The sequence below is a fragment of the Melospiza melodia genome, chromosome 1 (assembly GCF_035770615.1).
Source record: "Melospiza melodia melodia isolate bMelMel2 chromosome 1, bMelMel2.pri, whole genome shotgun sequence".
NCBI classification, from domain to species: domain Eukaryota; kingdom Metazoa; phylum Chordata; class Aves; order Passeriformes; family Passerellidae; genus Melospiza; species Melospiza melodia.
Genome location: NC_086194.1, coordinates 50407944 through 50433525, shown reverse-complemented (window position 1 = coordinate 50433525; position 25582 = coordinate 50407944). Strand labels below are relative to the sequence as shown.

At 40.7% G+C, this 25582-nt stretch overlaps 1 protein-coding gene across 1 annotated transcript in view; it reads left to right on the top strand.

Annotated features, from left to right (window-relative positions):
• CNTNAP2 (contactin associated protein 2) overlaps positions 1-23524 on the top strand; it is a 1021890-nt gene extending 998366 nt beyond the window's left edge. Inside the window, exons 23-24 of the mRNA XM_063157997.1 lie at positions 11830-11901; positions 12912-23524. Of these exons, the coding sequence (XP_063014067.1) occupies positions 11830-11901; positions 12912-13111 (272 nt within the window). The 3' untranslated portion in view covers positions 13112-23524. The remainder of the gene's footprint in view (positions 1-11829; positions 11902-12911) is intronic.
• The last annotated feature ends 2058 nt before the right edge of the window (positions 23525-25582 follow it).

Sequence of the window (25582 nt, the reverse complement as noted above, 5' to 3'; positions counted from 1 at the left end):
AGAGAGAAAATGGAGGAATCAGAGGCGTAAGTATTGGCTCCAGAACTGGAATAGTCTCTGTTGTCTCAGTGTGAATTTACTCCTTTACTAAACTGGCTGAAGGGGCAAAGACAAAAAGCAACTTTGAAATTCACAGAAGCACTTGCAGTGATGTTAAAGCAAAACCCACTCACTTTGCCACAAAGACATGTTGCAAATAACATGGCTTTGAAAGCAGCAATTACTATGTGCAGCATTTCTCATCTTCAACATGTTTTTATCTGTAACTTTTAGCATTATATTACCTATTTAATTTTAAATAGTTCTTAACAAAACATGAGAGCTAAGGATGGATGTTTCATAGTGAAAATAAAACAATCAGGAAAAAATTTGTTGTAAGTATCATATGGTTTAAATTTCATTCAGTGACATACTCTGAACTCATCCTGACTCATATTTTGTGTTAAGCTTAGGTTTTTAGCTTTGTTTCTCAAATATTGTGGAATTGAACTTTGAGGATTGAAAAATGTTGTAGGAGGGAATCAAAGATAAGTGTCTAAATAGAACAGATACACCAGATGACAAATGTAATGATCCTTTCACCTCTCAACTACAGTGCTGGATCAGATTTTGCAGATAATTACTAGAAGTTAAGCAGGTTCTGCCTGATGGGTGACCTACATGAAATGTTTTCTTTAAACTCTTCTGTGTAGTTACTGCATGAATATCTCCTGCTAGCTGCAAAATGTTTTGGATGCCCTAACAGAGAGGCTAAAGGGAAAATCATAATGACACACATCAGTCACTTGGCAGTTGACCTTTAAAAACTAGTTCAGGGATTTATCAATAAGAAGCCCTGCTGATTTTCTCCCCTGACAAATGGGCTGAACAGTTTGTCAATTGACTGTCTTGCACTTTCTGTTAGCCTTGACTACACATATATTTCACATTTACAATATTAGATATTTTTAAATTCCTTTGTTCTTGTAGAAGTCCCACTTCCCTCCCTCCCCACCCCTGGCTGGCATTTTGCCATGCTCCTGGGACATTATCTTAAGCCATGATCTTGTTCAGCTTGTGAGTATTCTCACAATGCATAGTCTTTTCTTGTTGCTATGGTGATCCTTTCTTGGTGATGATGAAGCACAGGAATTCAACAAGTCATTCTTTTCTGGAACGTGACTTTCTGGTGATTTAAATGAAAAAGGTCAATAATGACATCCAAGCAGATCATCAATATAGTTCACTTCCTGTGTTTTCCTCCCATCAGTATTATCTCAGTTCGTGTCAGACAATCCAATTTGCCTTGGTTACATCAATAGGAGTGTAGAAAAGAGGCTAAAAAGAGCCTGATCAATGAACATATCTACCTTTATATATTGTCCAAACCATTGAATTACTTGTCTGGCATACAATTCAAAACAAAAGTTTTCATTTCTATAGCCTTTAACTGTATTGGTATGCATTTTAATATCTATTGCTGCTGCATAGGTTAAAAAAAAAAGCTAATCACAAGGGGTTTTTAGTACCTCTCAGTTCAAATTAGCTAAGATATAGGTGAATGATAGCTGACACCTTGTTCATTGTAGAAAAGCAGAAAAAAGCCCAAACATCATTATTATTTTTTGTAGTAAAAAAAATTCAACACCTAAAATGCCTTGTATGTAAGATTAGAAGTTGCATATTATTGTAATGATGTTGTTCAGTATGTGGGTGCTTTTACCTAAGGTTCTGCCAATTACTAATGAAATCTCCTCTCTGAAGTTTTCTTATTCATATAAATAAAGGATAAAAGAAACCTGTTACATAGATATACCTCTCTGTTTTATGTAAAATGTGCTCCACCTTGCCAAACCACCCAATCTTGAATTGAGTAAAAGCAGGAGATCCAGAAAGGCAAGGTGCACACAATAGTTGGCAAACTTTAGCAGCCCTAAGTTGCCATAGTGCTCTGTAGCTGCAAGATGCATTTACTCTGAGTATGAACAGAATGGCATCTAGAGTATTTAACATGGGATTTAGTTAAACCTATATTAGCTTCAACATATTACAAATTAAATGGAGCAGGATTAAATGCTACATCTGTACATTCTTCAAGAGGTGTGACTTTTTCCAGTATGTGTTTAAACCCTAAATGCTCTTTATTTTTTTGTAATAGTTGAAAGGTCTCGCCTTTTATGCATCAACAGCTTACTTTGATACCCATACTGAGCATGTCCTGCAAAATCATGTACCACTGTCATCAATATAAAAACATCTGCTTGCAGAATTCACTCTCTTTTCGTTATGAATTCATCCCTCTTCCTTTAACAAGTGATGGCAGGAGAAGGGAGCAACAGCACTGAGCACTGGCCACACATCCAATCTCACCTATTTGGCCAGCTAATTTCTTTGTCAAGTGAAACAGAGCAGTCAATTCCTGCATGAAGAGAAAGTGTCCCTCATGTTACTGGTGGCAGTGCTGAAGGTCACCTTCCAGATTCAGATGCCGTGGGTTGAGTCACATCTCACCCCCTGACCACTGGTTCCACATCTCAGAGAGCACAGCAGCAGCACCTGAGGAGAAGCTGGGTCAGGTGTGTGCTGATGTGGATGTGGCTAGGAAGATGGAAAATAGCTTTTGCCCTTGTCAAGGGCTTGTTACAAATGACACAGTGGGAAGGAAGAATCAAAGGCATTATTTGCTGATGGGTAACCCTCAAAGTGGTCTTAGGTCACGAACACATGAACAAAACACTCTTCTCCTGGCCAGAGGCATTGAAAAAATCCTGTACACATCAGTAAGTCCAAGAGCATGAGCATTAAGTTAGTGGTGACATGTGACAAAGTGCTCATTCTCTCTTTTAGAGGATGGTAGGAGAGCAGGATCGCTTCCCTAGGCCTCCTGCAAGGGCATGCAAGTCCAGGCAGGAGGCACAGAGGAGCTTCACCACTTTTGTTCATGATGCAGCCTTTCACATCTAAATTTGATGTCCTAGTGTTAGCAAAATTAGAAATAGATATGAAGGCATTTGCTAGAATAAAATGACACTCCTCCTTTTTTAAAGTGTAGCAAACCTGTACTGCAATCAGAGAATCGTGCCAGATTCTCTCTTCAGGGTTACTGATTACTCAAAGTTGTTGGTTTGTTGTTTTTTTTTAATTAACTTGGCATGTAAACATTGGGAGGTTGTTTGTCTGCCATTAAGGTAGCTTAATATTTATACTCTTTATATAAGAGACTGAAGATGCACTTGCAGCCTGCCCTGTGGGTCAACAGGTTCTTCCACTGCCAGTCTGGCACATTTCTGTGATTGTTTACTCTGAGAGTGACCAGCATTCATCCCCCATGCTCCCAATATAAATATTGTCTCCGAAGTCCATGGCCTTGACCTGAGGAGTTGTTTTCAAACAAAAAGGTAGCAATTTTTGTCAGTCAGGAGGGATTAAGTCTGGCAGAAACTCATAGCTCAGTTTCTAAGCAACAAGTGTTTCTTGCAGACAAGAGGGTAAGTGGTGAACGTTTAAATGCAACAGTTTCTATTTTTCTCCTGCCCATCAAACAGCTAACTAGGAAGAGCATCTGTCTGAAATTTGGCACAATCAGTGCTTCATCTTTAGAAGGTTTAATTATGGTGCTTGAATTACTGCAAATCTCTCTATTGATTTGGAATAAAAATGCCTCCCTCAGTCTCATGTAGCTCCTTCACACAATTATGCATAGCTTTCTCTTAACTTTAAGACTATATAATTTCTGTGTGGGATTTCTGACACTTTGTCTAGTGTATCAGACAGCTGGCAGACTGCCAAGCTTGTAAATTCTTCTGGTATTCGTTGACAGACCAGTATTGTAGCTGTTTCATAAGCAGTGATTTGAATATTAATGCTGCTACCTAATGTCAAGAGAAGGTGCTAATACTAAAAAGAGAGTCTTTTCCACCCTCTGGTAAAACTTTATTTTTTACACAAGTACTATTCTTAATCAGGCACATAGAGATGGTGTAAATTAGGGGGAAAATGGAATGGAGAAGGAAGCTTTTAGATACTTGAGCACTTCGTGTGACTGCTTTCTTTTTCCTTTCCTCAGGCAGAAACACACTTACTTCCTGTGTAAGAGATTCTTCTAGATTACAGTCAGGTTATTACAGCTATTAAAGGGTTTTTTAGGTTTAAACTCTCCAATCTGACCCACTTCTTATCCCCAGTCCAAGTCTCTTTTTTTTCTCCTTTTCTGTATCTGTCATAAGTTTGCAGGTTTGTTTGGTATTCATGCTCATTGGGGTGGACTTTCTTCTTTTGGGAGGGAGGGGAGGGGTGTTTCTTTCACATATTCCCTCTGGGTCCATTGTCAGTGATTAGCTATATACAGCCTGGCTTTGACCAGCATTAACTCCACTGTTCCTTTGAGAGCACCAAAGCGCTTCATCTTCTACATTAATTATAAAAGGATGTATTTGTGACTCTTCCTTAACAGGTGAAATGTAAGCACTACTCATAAAATTTTCATGGAAGTGATAGCTTAGGCCAGCATGACTCTTGTCTGGAGTCATAGTGGGACTCAGTGTCAAACAGATGTTGCTACCAGGAATTAAAAGATAGATGAGTTTAGGTCTTTGATGGATGAGGGTGCTCTAATGTGCTGCAAATCAATTGGAAATCTGGCAGAGAAAATGTTCAAAATACTAATTCTGAGATCCAACTCGCTGAAGTTCAATTGCAGATAAAATCAAAAAGTGATGCTAAATGTCTGTTCTCCTTTTTAAATGAATAAAATTCTGTAGTTTACAAGTACCAGATATTAGTATTATTATGAAGTGTCTTGCCTTACCACTACTCTGTACAATTATTTTGCTTGTGTGCCAAAGAAGGTGTGAAACAATCATACAAAGAGGAAAGCAAGGGATAATCCCCTAACCCATCCCAACAGGCAGTGCAGGAATGTTTTCCCTGTTTTGTATTTCATCCAGGACTGACTGGGGGAGTTCAAGCTGCAAGGATGGGTTTCCTAACAAGGCACAAGTTTTTCAGTCCCTTTGCTAGGAAGATTGCCTGTCGAGACCAAAAAGAACAAAAGACTATTGTACATCTATCTTAGTGTAAGCCATTGGTAAAACTCCATTTCCTCCACTCCTTAAGAGTATGGGCAGCAAAGCTCACCTGCAGAAGGAAGTTAAAGGGCTGGTAACACAGAAATTCACAAATAGCTATCTTTGCTGATTAGGTTGTCTGCTGTCTAGTGTTGAGAGTCTTTATTGTCCTAGTTCATTGACCAGGGAGCTTTCACTTCATTTTCTCCCAGCACTGCCATTGTTCATTGTTAGCATTTCCATTGTTCATTCTAAAATTGATGCTTTTTTTACAGTAACATCCAACAACACTTTTCTTCTCTAATCTCCACTTACCTTCCCACTGTCCCAGGCATTTGCATGCAGAAGGGTGTTCAGAGGACAATGTTTCTATTAAACCATCATTTAAGAGGATTTTTAAAATTTATATTCATTTTGTATTGGAATAAAAAGACAGGATTTGGGAGCCTTCACACTAGAAATTTAAACCCATAGGTTTTGTGTTTTCCATTATCTCTGTGCATGTATCTCTCGCAGCAGAACTCACCAGAAGCTGACATAAAAACCACTTGAGATTCAACAAAAGGGAAAACAAAATGAAACTTTTCAAAATATTTTTGATCTAACTGAACATACCTGACAAAACTTAGTATAAGTAATTGGTCCAAATAGTACTCATGAACTGGAGGATTTTTTCCTCTCTGTCCCCCCCAGTCAAGATGATTGTAAAAGACTGAAGCAATTAGTGAATTTTTGTTCCAACATGGAGATTTTCATGTTCCAAATAATTAACATTATTGGCAACAGAGAGAAGAAGATGACATTTTTTAAATTAAAAGCCCCAATTTTCCCTCTAAGCTGCACGTCTGTTCTGGTAGTTACAGAATTGCTAAGTGGGTGTATTTTTTTCCAATATCCTGTAACTTGTGCTAAAAAAAAAAAAATTAAGTCAGTGACTGTGAAGATATCTATTTCCATAAATTCAGGAAAGTGGTTCATAATGAGGACATACATGTAACCCTCTAACACTACACTTGAGGCCTCACTAAAAATTCAAGGAGTGACGATTGACCCCACATAGTGTGCTAGAGCAAAACTGACCTTTTGCAAACAGCGTGGTTAATAATATCTTTTAGATATTTTTGGGGGGGTAAGTGTGAGGTTGGGTTTTTTTAAACTTGGAGGTGTTTAATATTAAAAATCTCTTCAGCCAAGTTCTTGGTGTTAACACTTAACCTGGTGTTCTTAGGACTTCAAGTAAAGTATGTTAACAGAGTTGAACATTAAACAGTCCTCCCTCAAAATCTGCTCTCAAATGCCTAGAAAAGCAGGAGTAGGGGTAGTTTTCCTCCTTTCTGAGTTTTCAGCTTAGAAAAGTAGGAAAAAAATAAATGTATTGATTTAAAAGATAAAAATATATGAACTTTGAATACAAGGTAAGACACAAAATAATGTGCATTAAAAGAGACAGGTTTTTTCATGCTGCTTCAGATTTTTTTGTTTTTTATTATTTTGCTGAATTGCTGCAGTTTATGTGTCATGAGAGCTCTTCACAGAGCCAAACTCAGGAGGAGAGAAGTGGATGGGATGGGCACAGGTAGTGGGATGAGCACAGAAGTGCACTCTAAGGGTTGTGCTGTTCACCTTTGATGTAGGACTGTGTAATGGCGTTGTTTACTCCTGCTCCATCATTTCTGTGCTTGTGTTTAGAGTTTCACTTGTGATCCAGTCCCTTCAGGAAGGGGAATGGGGCTGTGACTGCAGAATAATTTCTACTATCAAGAGTCAGGCAATTAGGTTCTGTACTGAGAGTCTGTAATAAGGAGAGCTCTGTAATTTCCAGCCACAGCAAGCAGTACAGTCTCACCTGATCAGCAGAGTTGACATAATTTATAGAATGACACCAGAGAGCTTGCTTTTATTTTTCTCTGTGCTGTGGTCCTATGGAGAACCAGATTAGTGAATGGATTTAGTGTCCAACACTTTCTCAAAATCCTAACATGTAAGTGAGGGTTTGCTGTCATTGCAAAGTCAATTCTTGGATGCTTGGCTGCAAAATAGAATTAGGGAAGATGGAGTTATAGTTCACATCTTTTATTTTATCTTACTGTTTTGCTTCTAATCAGTGCCTTGATTGATGTGGGTTTTATATACCTTGTGATCATTAGATCTGGTGGTTCTGGTTGCTTCTCCAGTTCATATTTATGTGAAAACCCAACTGGTTTTAGTAATGGACAAACACCTCTCAAGATTGTGTACATCTGCAAAGATGAAAGGTCAAAGAAGTCTTGCAGCACATAAGATCTAGTCTGAACAAGCTCACTTTCCAGCATTTCACATTTCATTGATTGTTTTAGACCTGTGATAACTCTCACACTTCCTTTTGTGGAGCAAATCTAAACTGTATCTTCCTTTGTAGTGCAGTATATTTTACCCAAGACTTGCCCACTCAGAAAAAAAGTTCAGTTAAAAAAAATTGCTTTCAATGACTTATGTATAACTAGTCCTATTAATATATCTCAAAACAAAATTTGCCTTTTTAGTGTGTACTTCTTGATACTGCTCTTTACCTGAAAATGCCCACCTCTCTTTGGTTTTGGGTTTCCCCTCGCCTTTACAGAACAGCCTTTTGCTCATTTCTCAGCCCACACTCACCTTCTGGGCTACTTTACCAAGGTAATTTTTTTATCCCAGTTTTGTGAATTTGCAAAAGGCTTTTATGTGGAGCCATTGTAAACCATTTCCCTCTGAAAATGGGGGATGCAGAATCATGCCTGTCATAATGAAGCAGAATTAATTCACTCAGCTAAACCAAGCACATCTGTCATCTTTAACATCTAATCCTAATCGTGCTCTGTTTATCCAGTCCCATCTTCCCTCTCCATTCATTGAGGGCTGCTGTTTTGCATCTGACTGTGGCAATGACCATGCTGGGCATGCTGGAGGATGTTAGGTCTCCTACTGCATTTTTGTGGTCATCTAAAGCTTCAAATGTCATTAAAATGATGGCCAGAATATGGAATTTGCCTGCAGTCAGTCTTTAATCACCCTTTTAGGTGCTGCAAAGTTTCTTCAACCTCATTTAGCCTAATAACAGAAAGTTGAAAAGTGCAGAACACAAGTACATACTCTGTAGGTTTACTCTGTGCTTATTGGAAGTATTGAAACAGCAACCTCTGTAAGAAAGAGAAAGCAAAGTCTGCTGTGTCCTTTTACATCAGTTAGCTTCAGGATGGTGCTGTTTGAAGCAAACCTGCTGGGGAAAGGCAGCAAAGAGCAGCAATGCAAAGAGCAGCATCTGCCAGCTTGGATCCTGGAAGGGAAGCAGACAAGGTGATGTTCCTAAGCCACAGAGGAGCTGAGCATTTCCTGGTGCAGAGCAATCTGTCCCTGCAGTAGCTGCAGGTTTTAGGAAAAGGTCTTTGGTGTGCTGTGACAGCAAACTGATGGCTCTGTGCCACAGCTGCGTGAGCAGAGGATTTCAGGCAGCTGGCAGGACATTTCTTGGGTCAATATTTAGCTTCTCAGGATAGATTTTCTGTTTCCCAGGATAGATTAAAAAGCTCTTTGCTCCGTTCTTTGTGTTTTGAATCACACACATGAGACCATGGCTACTTGGAGAAACCTAGGGAAGATTTGTTTTAGGAATTACTCTTAACAGCCTATGAGCAGCACTTTATATAGTTTTCTGTGCTTTTACCAGAGGATCAGAATTACTGCTCTCCCTTTGTCAGCATGCTCTAATGTATTCTTTCCTCTTTCAGTTCCTGAATTCCAGCAGCAATGGAAGAAAAACTCATTTTAGTTGTCTTTTTTTATTAATATTGCAAAGGAATGTGACTGTAGTAAGGTCAGAGAGGATTCCCCGTGTGTTTGAATGGTGTAACTCCTGTCTGAAATACCTGCACTTGGTACCTGTTAAGCTCATCTTGGAGGGTCAAGGACCCTCATATGTTCTTTTCTGCCTGATTGCTGTGGCAGGAATTGCCCTTTTGTGGTTCTTAGACCTCTGACCTACAGCTCTTTCTGATCTTTTGAGAAGCTACTGAAGAATTTCAAGGGAATGTCCTATTAAAAAAGGAAACTAATTAGTTGTTTTCTTTCTTCCTTATCCATCTATAATACTTCAATTAAAAAAAATTGTATGGATATTTTTGCAGCAAAATATATTCTATAACCCCACATTTGGATGAGATTTTAGATACTTTTCAGTCAAAAAAATCCCCATAATACACAAGCAGGTGTCTTGGTGGCACAAGAATAATAGAACAGCAATTAATGAATTACAGTGATAATATCTGCCAACACTACTGCAAGTGCTTTAAAAAAAGATTCAATAAAGTCTAAGCTCCTTTTTTTTCCTGCAGCACACCTGGTGCTCCAGCAGCTGCAGCAGGGCACAATTTTGCCAATCTGATGATGATATCTTGCTGAACTAGTGTCCCCTGCTCTGAGACACATGTTCTTGTTCCCTCCTTGTCAGAGGTGAGGGTCTCAGAGTGAATCACAGGTGCTTGTTGAGCCCGTGGACAGCTCCTGCTGAGTGTGTAAGATGTCTGGGTGCCATGGAGAGCAGCTGTGTGTGGAGGCATTGGGTCCAGGCCCAGCAGCAGCTCTCAGACAAGGTCAAGGATGGAGCTCCACATCCTGCATCATGTCCTGCCTTATCCTGCAGTGTGCTTCAGTGCCTCTTGAACACCACAGACTGTGCTCTTCCATCTGCCAGGAATCCCTTGTAGCATAGCCAGTGTGATGTGGCAGCTCAAGAGGGATCATGCTACCATGGACAGCAGCTTTCCTCTTTCTTCACACTTCACTAGTGCCATTGTCCTTGAAATAACCTTTGAAAAGAAGATAAAATATAATATTCAATTGTAAGGAAAGGAAGAACTGTGACCATTGTAGATTTTCAGTTTTCTTGTGTGAGGACACAGGAGACCAACTCTAATGCAAATACTAGGACTTGTTAACAGCCTGTGGTTCTGCTCAGATGACAAGGGGCCTCCTTTTGGGTTGGAATGGCAGAGAGGAATTCCTTGGGATTTGGCAAACTGATGCTTTCCCCACAGTATTATTTGGCTTTAGGATTTTCCTTGACATGCAGGGAGGGCAGGTTTAAAAGTAGGATTTCCCACTGCCAGCCCTTCCCTTTTAGCACTTCAAGGGTATGTTTATAGATCCTGTGCCAAAATGTCTTCATTAATGGTCCTGGCAGAGCTCTTTCAAGCAAAATCCACTGATATGGAACCAGGTATTTATTTATCTTCTACAATTTATAGCTTGATTCATTTCAGAGGGATGCAGATGAAGGTTTTCAGGAGCCAGAGCACCAACAAATGTCAAAGGCACAAGTGCTGCTGGCAAAAACTGCTGGCCAGGGCCCCTCTGCTGAGCTCTGAGAAGCACACTCCTGCTTGTCCCCCAGGCAGCCAGCCAAAATCCAGCTGCTGAACACACAGCTGGTTCAACTCTCTCCCAGGGTAGGCACACAGAGGGCTACTCTAGCCCCAAACCTCTTTTCAGGCCATGTAGCAAGCTCAAACCATTCATTCTTTTATGCAGCTGCTTTACAATACAAAAGGAATTTTATTTTGGGTTTTAGTCCATGGTAACAGAAAGACAGTTGAATTCCCTGAGCCAGTTTTTGGTATACTGAATGCATCACTGGTCTGTAAAGGCAACTGATTATTTTCATACAGTATCACCTAGTCCATCAAGCAAAGAAAATACAGTGGGGTTTAAAGGCTGTTCTAAGAAGCAGTTCATATCCTTGGTTATTTTAACTTTCTCCAGTTAATGCACTTTTAACAACATTTTCTCTATTTCAAAATCAATGTCTGAGTCCAGGGGCAAAGAAGGAAATTATTGCAACTCCTCACCCAGCTCCCTAGGCTTGCTTAGTCATTGCAGTGTCCACTTGCTATGTCTGACTGTAAAGAAAATGCTGATAAGTTTAATTGAGGAGATTGCCTCTGTGATATTTTCTGGAGGTTAAAATCAAGGCTACTATCCAAATTCATCCCATTTCATCCAGTTTGCTGCCAGGATTTTCTCCTTTTCAGGTCACTGGCAAATGAATGCTGGCACATCTGCCTGTATGTCCTCTTCTTAACTGTGTGCTGGAGGCTCTCCTCATCCACAGCCTCCCATGCCTCAGCTCCTCCAGCTCTCAGTCTTGCTCCTGAGCTCCAAAGCAGCTCCAGCAGTGGCTCAGCTGCCATGCTGGGCTTTCTCCCACAGTGACAAAAGTGCTGGCAGGTGCTCTGTGGGGTGGCTGCTCTGTGGCTCTGACCAACAGAAGCTGCAGCCCCTCTCTTACCTTGGACTGTGCAGCAGCAAAAGGGATTCAAGTTTTATCTTTCAAGGAGCTTGAATTTGTACCCAGTGCTGGTTACAAAATCCTGGAAGCTTCTGAAGCCTTTAATAGGTAGCAGTGACAAAGGCAAAAATCTCAAGTGTGATCACACACTTTTGAAAGAGAGAGGTTTGTTTCGTTTTGTGCTTTTTTTTTACCACTTAAAACTTACTGACTTTATATTAGCAAAGAGCAAAACGTCTTCCTGTACCAGCAGCAATCCTCACCAAGGGTATCTCCTTTATTTTAATTTAACTTTTGTTATGAGGAGCAAGGTTCTGAGGCATTAGACAATATTAAGAGAGCTTTTTGGTTTTATTCATCTATAGATAAATATCTAGTGATTGCAGTTCTCTTTAAGTTGTATCTGAGGATGTTGGATGTATTTCTGAACTTTTACAGAAGTTTCACTGCTATTTACAACTTGAACCTTTAATTCTCTATTTACAGCAAGTGCTGATTTTCCGTACAATGGTCAAGCTATAGGAGATGGAGTTAACAGAAACTCAGCTATTATTGGAGGTAAGAAAACTGTCTACTTTTCCAAGACACTTTGCAGTACATATCTCTGATGGCTGAATTGCAGTTGGTAATAAGGCTGCATATTTCCATATCCAGGTTTAGGTGTGTTGCTTTAGTCTTGATTTGCTGTGTAATCTTTCCTTTATAGTTTATATTTTTATTATTACTTATAACTTTTCCTAATACTTTGAAACTTTACAATATTGGAAGGATAGCATTGAATTCCTCAGAAAAATTCAGGCCACATTTGAACAGTTCATCTGCCCAATGCATCAGTTAGTGTAAAGTGGCATAACAAAACTCTGGCTGGTAACAGTATTTTTTTTCTGAAAATTTTATAACATCTTCATCCTGGAAGATTCCTTTGCCTCTAGAGAAGGACTCAAACAGGAACAGTGTTGTTTTATCACATAGATGCCTATGCCTAAGGGGATAACACTCATGAGACTTCTCTATAACAGGGTTGAACCCAAAATAGACCATTGCAGGGAGAGCAATTAAGGTTAGAACTGATGATAAAGTGGAACATCTGCAATTACGTGGAGCCAGTGCTTAGTGGGTGGTGTGAGCCAACAGTGAAACCAAGCCAGTTTTCAAGGACATGTAGAGGAGCTAGGATAGGTCTTTACAGCCGTTGACTGGAAAGTGAACATCAGAGATTCCACCTTCAAAGAGCTGCCCACACATCACCAACACACCCCACAGTTCTGGGAGCGCTCAGCACCCTCTGCCTCATGGTCAGCAAAGCTTAGGTCTGTAAAAAGGTTATTAATGTTGAAGCTTTTACCTATGGGATGAGAGTCACCAGCAGCCTTCAAGGAGCTGCATTCTGTATATAGTGGAAACCATATATAAATATTAGAGTAGGAGAAACCAGGCAACTGTGGTGCTGCCCACGTGCCCGAGTAGCTTCAGCTCAGCTCAGAGGAGTTTTGGGGTCATTTCTTTGTGTTAAAGCCCACAGCTGGTCTCACCGGGGGCGTCTTTTCTTCCTTCCCTCCTGTGCGCAGGCGTCATCGCGGTGGTGATCTTCACCATCCTGTGCACGCTGGTGTTCCTGATCCGCTACATGTTCCGCCACAAGGGAACCTACCACACCAACGAGGCCAAAGGCGCAGAGTCCGCCGAGAGCGCCGACGCCGCCATCATGAACAACGACCCCAACTTCACGGAGACCATCGACGAGAGCAAGAAGGAATGGCTGATCTAAGCCCACGGGGATGGGGCCTGGGGTGGGATGTGAGCTGGGCCAGGGTGGGGCTGGGGTGACTCTTGCAGTGGAGAGAGAACACTCTGTGTCGGACACTTGAGCACACATAGGATAAAAAGATCAGCACAACTGGAGGAGCAAGTGACAGGAAAATACCACTGAGACTGGAGAAAAAAAAAAAAAAAAAAGAATATCTCAAGAATTTAAGAAAAAATACTTTTTAATATTTATTTACAGCAAATTGCCCCTTCTGTATCCCAACAACCACAACAAAGAGCAGTTTTGCAGCTTCAGCACTGGTTACAATTTTCAGTAATACCTGTCTATTTCTGTGTGTGTTTAGAGATGTTCTGGATACCTGTGACAAGAAACAGGGCTGGTTTTTTTATATTTTTAAAAACTGTTTAAAATGTGGGTGGCTCTGTCCTGAGAACAAGTGGCAGCCCTTTCTTCCTGACGTTGTGTTCCCTCCTGGCTGGCCACTTGCCCGCCCTCAGCCCCGCACCTTTGTGACCACGTCACCATTTATTTGGGTGACATTGATCCAGGGGGTGGGACAGGGGGTGAGGACTAATGCAAATCTCATTCACCACTTTCTCAACATCTCATCAGCCCATGTCAGCCCTGGCAGGACCCATCTTCTTGACCCAGGCACTTCACTGATTGTGTGCAATTCTCATCAGCAATGTAAAAATACTGTTATTATGACTACTATTACTAAAGAGGATTATCATAAAGCACAGGAGGCTTTAAAGGGTTTTTGTATTATTTTGTTGGTCTCTGAGGGAAGATGATGCTGTGTGAGTCTGTAGACCTAGTCTGTTCCTGTGTCCTTGTCTGTGGCACCAGGTCACCACCTGAGGCACGTGCCAAGTTAAACTCAGCTCTGCCTGTGGCATATTGGCATATTCTGTACATTGTAGTAGGGATATAGAGCCAGACTTTGTTTCCTTCTGTTTATTATTAATAGGCTGTCATAGATGTATTAGTACAGCTTTACTCAGTGCATTTGAACCCATGGACTTCACACCCTTTTTTTTCCAACTTGAGAGTAGCAATTTATTCCTTAAATCCCTTGTTTCAGTCCTTTTGCAAGGAAAGCCTCCGCTGGCAGTGTTTGCACCGTCAGGATGGTGAGGCAAAGGAGGCTTTAAAACTCTACCTCCAGAGCATGTGAGGAACACACAGCACACAGGGGGGAGTTACTTTTCAATACAGAGATTTACCCCAACTATTTTACTGTCTTTCTAGGGCGTTTTTAAAAATAGCAAGGCCAATGCCAAGTACAGCATTGCATCCCATTTTTCCTCTCAAATCAGGAGTGTCCTAGGTGTCACCTGAACAGCAGGCAGGCGGCTGGAAGGAAAGACAAAGGGGCAGCCTGAAGACTTAATATCCTTTTGTGGCAATAATTTAACAAAGCTTTAGCTTGCCCTCTGCAGAGAAGCATGATTCTCCTATGGTCTGAATTGATAGGAATTTAAGGCCTTAGTGGACAGGTCTTGCAGTGGAACAGAATGAAGTAATGAATATACTGCAGGGCTTTGCCATGTGCTGAAAGAACAGAATCAATACCAGGAATTTCCCTTTAAAAGTATTTATTCTTCTGACAGTCCTAGATTTGCTTTGTCTTTAATATTTCTGAGTTTAGTATGCACAGATTTAATTCATTTTACTGCACAAGAAAGATTTATTTTTCACCCAAACATGCAGTCTACTACTCTGAGCAGTGCTGGCATTTTTGCTTTCATTATCTCTTTTGTTGCAACTTTCATTATTAAAAATGGAAAAAAAAATCATATAGAGGAAAGAAAATATTGGAGTCTTACCAGACAAGACATTGATAAGCAGAATTTGTCAGAAAGTCAGGCCAGATAGTTTGGGTTTTAAGGATGGTAGCCTAAAGTCCTGTTTTGGAGGAACATTATCATTGAACATAGATATCAAAGCAAATCAAGCCCATTAATTTCTTCCATTTATGGATTTTGAATTAGCATACAAAAAAGTTTCCAGTTTTAAAAGCAATTACTGTTTCTCAGGTAACATACATGGCAGAGAGGTTCAGGTAGGCATAAAAATTACCTCTGTTACTCTTGTGCTCTGCAGCCTTTTGCCTTGCCTCCAGCATCAACCTCTGCCTCTCTTGTCTGTAATCAAGCAGATGAGTCCTGGGTTTAATCATGGGTGTAAAATAAGTCTTCTCACCCTGGGGAATATCAGCAGGGGATGGACATACTCTGTACCACCACTCAGCAAACTACCTAGCAATCACAGATGTCTCTGTAGGATTGAAAAAGCATTATCTTTTCTCTATGATTTTATGTTTCATTTTATTTCAATGGTATTTTAGTCCACTCTGAAAAACACCCTTGCCTGCGACTTCAAGCTACCAAGAGAAGTGAACAGAGCATCATTTGCATAGATTGGCATTTGATTTGCAGAAAAAAACATTCCTAATCTGAATTTAATGTCTGTGAGGAAGATCAGACTTCTGTATCCTGAGAGACTAGAGTCTTCTGATACTTTATGTGGGAGAGACAGATTTAACAGCCACAGTGCAAATAGTGCTGAGGCCAAATGCCTCAGCATGGCATTAGAATGGAAAGATGGCTTGGTCTCCGTGTCTAACCAAGTTCTTGGCAAAGCAAGAGACAGTTATCTCTGGTTATGGTAGTGAGGCCTGTGATATCTATTCACTGATTTTCTAAAAAAATTACCAGCTAATCTCCCACAACCCTGGGAGATTAGGCGAGAACTTTTGGGAAATAACCTTTGATCATTGCATAAGAAATAGTTATAAATTACTCTCTTATGTTTGAAAAACAGCTTAAATTTATGAAATCAAGTCAGGGTCATCTGCACCTCTCCATTGACTGGACACCATGGACCTTATTCTGTGAAATGCATTAGTGTTGTGTTAAAATGCAGTCACTTTCATAACCTAGAAACCTTTAAATATTAGAATTCTTGTTTCTCCTTAAATTGGACCTTAGACATGATATTATTGACAAGCAGCTGTCTGTGTAGAGGGCTTTGGTGACTTTGGGTGAATTGCTGCCTTTCTGCTTTGTGTTTCATTTCTGAGAATGGTGTATGTTTAATTATAGGCGCTGGTCATTCAGCATCCTGGCAGTGAAGCAGGAGCAGACTCAGAGATGTAGCCTGTGTATTTTGCTAGCACTATATCTATTCTGAGAATTTCTTCCACTGCAAGCCTATCATTGAAGGCTGAAACAACACCCATAGTTTATTTCACCCACTCTTACTTGTGCCAAAAATCCATGTTGTTTAACAGGTATTGAGGGAAAATCTGTTTGAGGGGAGAGTGGATCCTGCTTTTATAAAACTCTGTACTTTCCCCAAAGAATATTAAAATAATCAGTCTTTTATCACCTGTTTTGTAGCTGTTTCACCTATTTGAACTGTGCAGAGAAATGTAGCTTCTTGTACTGGTTTGGGAACCAGAGTGTCCCAGTTGTGTTTCTAAAGGGTCATTCCTGACACCACAGACAACAATGGCAGAAATGCCACCAGCAGTGGGGAGAGCAAGACTGGGCTGGAGATCAGGGCTCTCAGTGTTAGTGAAATAATGTAAACAATATTTTGGATTCTCATTCGCAAGACTTGCAGACCACCAGGTAATGGGACATGGAGCTCCAAGGAGCCAAAACAATGGAAAACTTATTTTGATGTCAACCCAGCCTCAAGGAAAATCCTCAGTCCAGTCTGGCGGTTTTGAATCAGGTCTTTCACACACTGCTTATTCCGTGTTTACTGATAGAAAATTCAGATGTATGAAATAGGAATATGTATCTTTAACTCGTACTGGAGCATTTCTGCTTTGTACTTTTTGTGTCTTAAACTTTACCTGTACCTTTTATATCTCTTCTAGCAGTTACCACTTTAAAGCTACGGCAGCATTTTAGGGTCATGCTCTAGGCAGCATGATATATGTGAGAGGATGGCCATCACAAATATTTCAGTAAGACAGCCAAAGCAGTGGTGTATATGTACAAGTTTATTGTACTGGTAAGAATTCATTTTAATTAAAACAATGTCCTTTAATGGCAGATGCATCTCATTTCCAGGGTATCTTTTGAAATGCGAAGCTAAGTTCCACAAGCAATAGCTTTCAATATGGTTTATCCCATTAATGATTTTACATTCCATCAAGCATGGTAATCCTGAAAGGGTGCCATTCTTGAAAAGCAGAACCTAAATTCTGGTAATCAGATGTCATTATCCATCCCAGAGAAATTAAACAGAAATCTTGCCTTCTAACAGCAACAGCATGCAAATCGGAATGAATGAAGGGCAGTGTGTTTGTATGCATAAATATCCTCTGTGAATGTCTTTCCTTTTAACTAAAGTTCTATTCGAAACCAGATTGGGAAATAAAGAGGAGGGGGGAAAAAAGACATTTGAAATAGTTTTAATCACCATAACAGCTGTTTCCTCATGCTTTCTATATTCTTATCATTGCCTGTATTTTTAACATCTCTAGTACCAGGAAATAATTTTGGAAAGGACAGATGTCAGAAAGGCCTCTTTAAAAAAAGACCCTTTGTACATGAATAAAGGTACTTCAGAATGCAGTTATAGATAAGAAGAGAGGGTGCTAAAACCAGGGAAGATTTATTGAAGTGCAAGTATGTTCCTCTTGCATCAGTGTTACCTGTTACAAAGTGTACATCTGTACTTGTTGAGGTGGGTAGAGAGTCTGAGAGCAGGGTTTGGATAGAAATTTAATGACTGCCTTTCTGCTTTTTCCCTTTTGATCACTTTGCAGGTAGCAGCAAGCAGTTTGCTTTCAAACAAATTTGTTATTGTAGATTCTGTGGCATTGCCAGCCTAACAAGGGTTACATACTACAAATGACTGAGTGTGGGTTGTTTGCCTTCCTTTTCTATCATAACTCTGTCTTTTCTTTCATGAATGAGAGCCTTTTATTGAAACCATCAAGAACAATGTATGCACAGCTCAACAGACTTGTGTCTGTTCCTTTTAATAAACTACTTATCAGGCTTTAAAATATTTTTATGACACGAAGCATTTTATAAAAGAACTGTGTTAAATGCACTTGAATGGGAGAGTGTGAAACCTAGGCAAAGAAGCATCAGTGCAACAACCACCTGAGTCAGAGGCACTGTTGCTCTGTCTAGAGCATTCATTGCCTTAACCACCCACCAGATCCCTGGATCCATCCAAGACCTTAACTTCCTTTGTGGAATATAACAGTGGCAAAGTCCTGCTGGGCCACTGTGTTCAGAGGGAGGTCAGACCAGGTTCTGACCATTCTTTTGTGCTGACTGATGAAACCCCTAGAAGGAGAGGCACGTTTTATGCAGGAGTATTTCTCATTTCTATAGAAAAGCTCTAGGACCAAGAGATGGGAGTGAAGGTTCAAGTTTAAAGCCTGACTGATACTTGAACATTGTGACACAAAGAGTCTTTGCTCCCTTCTGCTGCCACACATCTCACTGCAGCCATGTGGGTGTGCACCTGCACCTCCAAAACCCGAGGCGGTTCAGGATATGATGTCTGCACCACTTGGGCAATGCTGCCATGATGTGGGTGAATAAGATACCAAACTTGCTCCAAATCCATGAGTCTGCAGTGCTAGCAAAATCACTCGCTCTTGAAATTAAGTGTGATTTTTAAGATAAACTCAGGCTGTGCCCTACAGTAGCAGGCACATATGGTGCCTCAAATGAGACAAGATTTGGACCTGATAATGGAAAAGCAGTTATTTAACAATCTGTAACACAGTTCTTTTAACTCTGACTTTCACATCTAAGCAGATTTTTCTTGAGGCAATATGCTCAAAATCCTTATTATGCCAACAGCTTAAGAATCAGGAAGAAAAGGGGCCAATTTGTGGCTTTTTTACACAAGAAGTCTTTTTTAAAAAGTCACTTACTTTAAAAAAAAATTTGGTATCCACAGGTTCTTTCACAGAGAAGTATTTCTTTTCACTAATCTCCTATTTTCAAAATAGCATGTGAGCAAAGTTGAACAATATTTAAGCACAACCAGAACCACTTCAGGGGGTAAGATATACTTGGGAAATATACGTATAAGCAAATAACAAATTTAGTACATCCTGCTTCTTCTGTGATTCAGCAGCTTCCAATAATGTCTGTTTGTGCTCCTGCTGCTGTTGTTTCCTTAAGGAAGACCATCTGGATTAAACAACAAACATAAAAGTGTGTACCTTTAGTTTTGCCATAGATTAATGTTCTCACTTGGTATGTAATAGAGTATTAAGGAAGAGCAAATTGTTATTTCCTCAGATTCCATAGCTTTGATTCTGCTGTCTCCAAGGGTCAGAGATGCACTATCACCATATCAATTGTTATAATGCAGAGGTATTTATACTGATAATATTCAACAACTAGCATTCCAAATTCTAGCACAGAGCTGCTCTAAGAAATTCTCTTTTATTGAGAAGGTGGGAAGATTACATTTTCGGACAGGTGAGAAATGTAAATAACTGGAATTCACAGACACTATAGCTGAGACCATTTAAGGGAATGTTTAGCATGCAAAAAAAGAAATTTTACTAGAAAGAGTTCCTTGCCCTCCAGTCAGCAGCTTGGAGTAGGTACAGTGCTGTGGCCAGTTATATATTGCCATGTGTTCATTGCCTTTTTGGCCAAAATATCTGTGTTCCCTCTTGCACATGCTTTGAAATAGGCTGTTGCAAGTGTACAGCTGAAGATGTCAAACTTAAAAAACCTGCTCTAGGCTGCTGGTGAGAGTAAAGGGTCACAAGACCCAAGCTCTTCTACCTGCTTAGAAGACAGGTCTCAGATGTGTTGCTGCCTGTTCCTGTCTTTTGTCACCTTTCCCCATCTTATTGAACATCACAGATTGAAAGGGACCACAAAACACCTTCTAGTCCAACATTTTGTGGGAAAGGGAACCTAGATGAGATAATCTAGCATCCTGTCCAGTCATAATGATTTTTTCCCCACTGACTCTATTTCCAGGATAGTAGGCTATCAACAGGCTCTTTAAGGCAGATAGAGTCACTGGAGCAAGGCTGCAAACTCTTGAATCAGCCAGAAAACAGTAAATTTAGATTATTTAGGTCAGGTGGAAGCAGGCTTCATTTGGGGCATTCCCAGCCCAACACCTCTCCTTCATTTCATCATGGCTTTGGTTAGCAATGGAGCAGCTAGCCAAGTCTGTGTGGAAGTATGGAAGGTAAACTTGGCTGAATAAAGACAAGGTAGCCATCCCCTGTATGCTAATGTTTGCTCTCTGAAGTGCACATTCTCGTGCTTACAGTGTGTGTGTCACTGAAGGAGTCTGACCTTGCCACGGGCAATAAATCCTTCACAAGCTGAACAAATAGCCCTGCTTTGTCTTGAAAAACTCCTTTGGGCAAATGTTTAGAAATAGATCTATGGTTTGCCATCATAAAACACTGGAGACAGTATCAGCAGCTAGCTGTAAGTTATTTCTGTTGTAAAATCAAGGTCTGTCTGCAGAGTTTTTGTCTTGCACTAATGAGACCTTTATCCCTGGAGCATAAACTACTACAACAGGGCAAGGTAACAAAGAGGAAGTGCCTTTGCTGCACACTCTGAAACAAAGTGTAAAGTCCCTTTCACTGCACAGTTCCTGGTAAGAGTAAGGAGTAAGATCCGTGTAGACATCTAATGTTTCCTTTTTTCCAAACCTCTCTCTACCCATTACTCCAAGGAAAGAAAATTGCTGACAGTTCTGGGTTTTTTCACATCTCTTCTGTTTAGAAGTGTTCCCTCTCACTGACAAATTTACTGCCTTTTACTGTCACCTTTAAACTCCTTCCCAGTCATGCTTGCTACATTGACCAAGGTGAAGCCTTTCACTTTCCTAAAATGTAATCATTGTTGTGGAAGGGTTATGGCCTCTCCATCCCTGTCATCTTTTATATTTGCAGTAGGCTTTTATCTGTTCATGGTACTGAGTGACTGAAAGTGCAAGTTTGGTTTCTGCCGTCTGCGGCATTATTTTATAACTTGTTTGTATCTGTTCCAAAATCACAGCATTGCCTGGCAGAGGGAGTCTGAAAATTAGGCAGCTGCACTTCATTCCATTCAGCATGGTTACTTTCTATTGCTTGGTTCAAATTTTCCCAAGAGATATCAATAATGAAATTAATGCCTGGCAAAAGCTAGCATCTATTTTTCTTAGGGCCACAAGATGTCAGATTGAGCTCTCAGCCATCAACTTCCCTTGTGCTTTTGTAGCAGCTATACAAGGCTGCTGGTAATCTCCAAAGTAGGACACCAAAAAATTATATTATAAAATCTTCTAGTGATTTTAGTCTCTTGGAGTGTTAAAGGTCCAGCTCAACAGGGCCAACAAGTCAGCACTCCTACAGGTTTCTGTTATGAACACATCCAAGAAAACTCTCAACACTGGTTATTAAATAATTTTATTTTCATTGGATCAGCATCTCTGAGGGGGAAAAGTGCTTCTGTATGTGGAACACCTGAGACACTACACTCACCCTATTGTAACTCCTGCACTGTATCTGATCTTTTGAAGCTCCAGCTGCTTAAGAGAAGGGATCAGAGTCACTTGAATAAAGAAGGCTAAGGCATCACTTGGTTGCTATTAACTCTGAAGCACAGAGAACTGCCTTTCCACGGATCTGCTTTGCATGGTCAGTCTCAGTCACACATGAGCAAAGGGGAACTTTCCTCTGCTCTTCAGTGGATCAAGACTCATCAGTGGGCTGGCTGGGCAGGTATCACATAAATTATCTTCAGTCCTAATGAGCTGACTCACACATTGAGCAGCCAGAGTCCAGGGAGTTCCTCTGACACAACAGCATGATTTGGCACAATGTTCCTGAGAGGCTTCAGCTCCCCAGCAATTCTGCTACCCTGTTTGACTAGTGCTAATTAAGAGAAGCCTGATGGAAATTACCTGTACTGACTTAATCCTACATGTGGATGCCAATCTTAACTAAGAGTACTTAATTTCATGGAGATTAAATAGATTTCCCCCCCATCATGGAGTGCTTGGGCTGTGCTCAGTCTGATGCTTCTTACTGACATATATAAATAGAGATATAGAGATAAATAGATATTTTTATGGAGATGTTTTATAAGTGGCCTTTACTTTGTGCATGGTAACTATTGCCAAACTTGTTATTTAGGAGCTACAGAAATGGCTGGTTCTGCAGTTTAGAAAGCAATCAGCTGTCTCTGTTGCAAGGGACACTTTGGGTACGGGCTTGGATTTTGGTTTTTATTATTCAACTATAATTTGCATGGTTTGGATTTGGGTTTTGTCTCAGTGTTGGGTTTTTTTCTTTCCTCACTGGTTCTCTGGCAGGGATATATTGGGCTCAAGCAGGAACCTCTTTCTCAGTCTTTGAGAGAAGGTCTGAAGCCATTGGTGCCATACAACACTTCAGAAACACCTGCCTTGCACAGCCTCTGATGTTGCTCAGTGTGAGGTCCTCAAAACACAGTTTCTTTAGCAGTCTGTTGGGGGTTTCACAGCATAGTGAGGTACTCTGCTGGCTTTGCTTGACAAGATAGCAAACTAGCAACTGCTAGTTGCTGTTTTATGGGTATTGCCTTGTGAGCAGAAAAAGGGATCAGCAGAGACTAGGACAAGAATGATGGTTCAGAATTACATTCAGGTACATAGCAGTAGCAAAAGATTGTGAAAATTGCTACAGAAGCAGGTCATTTTTCTTGCTTTCTTCTTTTACTCCCTTTTTCTTTTTTTTTTTTTTTTTTTAAGTACTGTTTGTATGCCACATCTGAGTAATTAATCTCTACCAGCCAGCCAGCTCTCAATAACCTGGGTTGTTGCTTAGGGATGGAAATGCAGTTGTCCTTTCTTACTGATCTAGTTCCTGCTGCTGTGGAGCAGTCTGTTCCTAGGAAAAGACCAGGGCCATTAGCTATTGGGAAAGCAAAAGCAGCCTCTCACCCCTTCCCTCCAACCCAGGTGGAAAGCCAATCCCAGGGTTATGTGCCTACAAAGCTGGCCCAATTTCCTGTCAGGTGAACCAAGACCTTCTCTGTTTGCAGTTACTCTAGCCCACAGGTTTCTTTCTTGAGCACAATTTTCCCATGGGACGCATAACCAGGAGATGATGGTTACCCTAACTAAACAAAAATGTGTATATTAAAAAACATCCTAATCTGAAAGTATAGTGTATCTGAGATTCCTCTGTTATAGACACTTAGTCTAAAAGATTTATGGCTACATTTGCTATGTTATGCTTGAATAAACATATAATTCATTGAAATACACAAGACTGATAAAAGTAATATGATCTCTTTAAGGAGAATAAACTGTTTGTAAATTTATAAAGAGTATAATCTGTTAGGCCTTATTTGAAGTATGTACTGTGGTTTGGTAAAAGTACAACATTAAAAGAGCCTTGCCAGATGAGGAGTGGTTTTTTGTGTGTGTATGTGTACGTGTGTGGTTCCTTTGGAATATTTGACATCTTCATTTAACACAAAAACAAAAAAACACAAAAACAAAAACAAAAAAAAAAAACCAAAATAAAATAAAATAAAATAAAAATAAAATACCCAGAAAAAATACTCAGACTGTGTATAAGAGCCTGAGATAGAGTGCAGAGGGCTCTTCAGATTTCTGTGCACAGTGACTCCATGGAGAGAACAGGTGAATCTTTACTTCTGAATAATTTGGACCCAGGTTCTTTTGGAAACAAAAGTGGTTGGTTACCCAACTGACTGGCTTGAGTTTTTTTACAGATGTTTTCATAACATCAATAGAAAGAATTCAGACCAATGCACATGCAGATATTGATTATTTAATGGGGCAAAGATCTAAGGAATCTTTAGGTCCCTTCAGGGCAAGAGCTGGTGTGCCACAGGCTGGACTTTTGGGGCCAGAGGTATTTTTATATGTGTAGTCATTTCTTTCAAATCTACCTGCCATGTGCTTGTGCAGAACAAGTGAGATCTCCTCACAGCTCTAGTCCTTTCAAAACTGTGAATTGCTGTGCTATTTAATTTTAAAAACCCACCAGCAACTGAGCAAGAAGGGGAGTTTTTCTTTATGTCTGCTTGCTAATGAAACAACCTCACCATGACTTAAAGCAGAGATGCAAAAGAAATCTCTCCAATCTAATTTGTGCTCTGCACAGTTCCAATTATATCCCTGCACGTGCCCACAGGGATCACTGCATTTTGTAACGCTACACTGAGGACAGACTGCACATCCTTGATAGCCAGATAAATCTGCAGCCCTGTGTGATCTGACTTCTGACTGATACTTCCCATCACCACCTAACAAGATTTGTAGCTTGATCCTGCACTAGAGAATTATTTTTTTTCCGTGACTCCCTCGTCTATCACTGTTCATGGAGAGTCACATTCCTTGCATGAGAGGCAGGCAGACAGACACTCTGCTTTTTCTCCCTGCTCAAAGACAGCCCCCAGCAGCATGGCTGCAGGCTGCCTGACCCTGCCAGCTCCAGCCTGAGCAGCAGCAGCCTTTGGGGGAGAGGGGCAGGGGGGCCTGTGTGAGGTGACCTATCCAAGGAGTTCAAAGCAGGGAGAGGCAGGACAGACCAGGGCTGGAAGGCTTGCTGGAGGACGAGAGAGACAACAAGCTGTAGGGATGGCAGAAAGAAAGACTTTTCCTAGGGCCCTGACAGAGCCTTTGTTAATTTTGCTGCAGCCCAGGAGGGGCTGGAAAGTCATTGAACTGAGAGCAAGGATGAAAGAAAGGGGCTGGCCTAGGAAGCCAAGGCAGACCAGGGAAAGACCTGCTTTGTTTCTCCTCTGAATCACCCATCAAAGCTGAGAGACTGTTTTGTCTTGCTTTTCTTTGTTTTCAGAAATTCCCTTGTGCTAGTTTGGTTTTAGATTAAACCTATGTGATGGAAAAGCACCTTTGGTATATTCACATCAAGGAAGAGCTGTAGGCACTGCTACCCCAGGGTCCTGATCCCATGTAAACCAAGAAAAGCCAGAGGCACTTGACCTCTCCAAACGTTTCCATTCTCATGGATTACTTACATCTGTGATGTTTCATGATGTATTTCTTCAGCAGTCTCCTCCCAGAGGAGGGGTTTACCTCATTTTGATGGCCACTCTTGTCTGAATCCCTCAAGTACAGCAGTGCCCTGTAGGGGTTTGTGGAGTCAAAAGCCCCAGGAGGAGAAAAAAAGAGCAACTCTGACAGCTTTGTTTATCCTGCCAGACTTTGTGCCACTCCCTCATGCCTCTCCCAGTGTTTTGTACCTCTCCATTTCATTAGTATCCTCCAGCACACAGCAGATTGAACACTGCTTCTCCCCAAACTGCAAACAATGCACCTCATCTTCTGTCTTCAGAGGACACAGTTGGAAACCCTGAAGATCCTGAAAGAGTTTCAGCTACTCCTCTTTCTTCCAACAGGCATGAAGTTTGTCAATGCTGAAAATGCATCATTGCAGTGCCTGCTCCTCTAGGGAGGTCAGCTTGGTTTTTA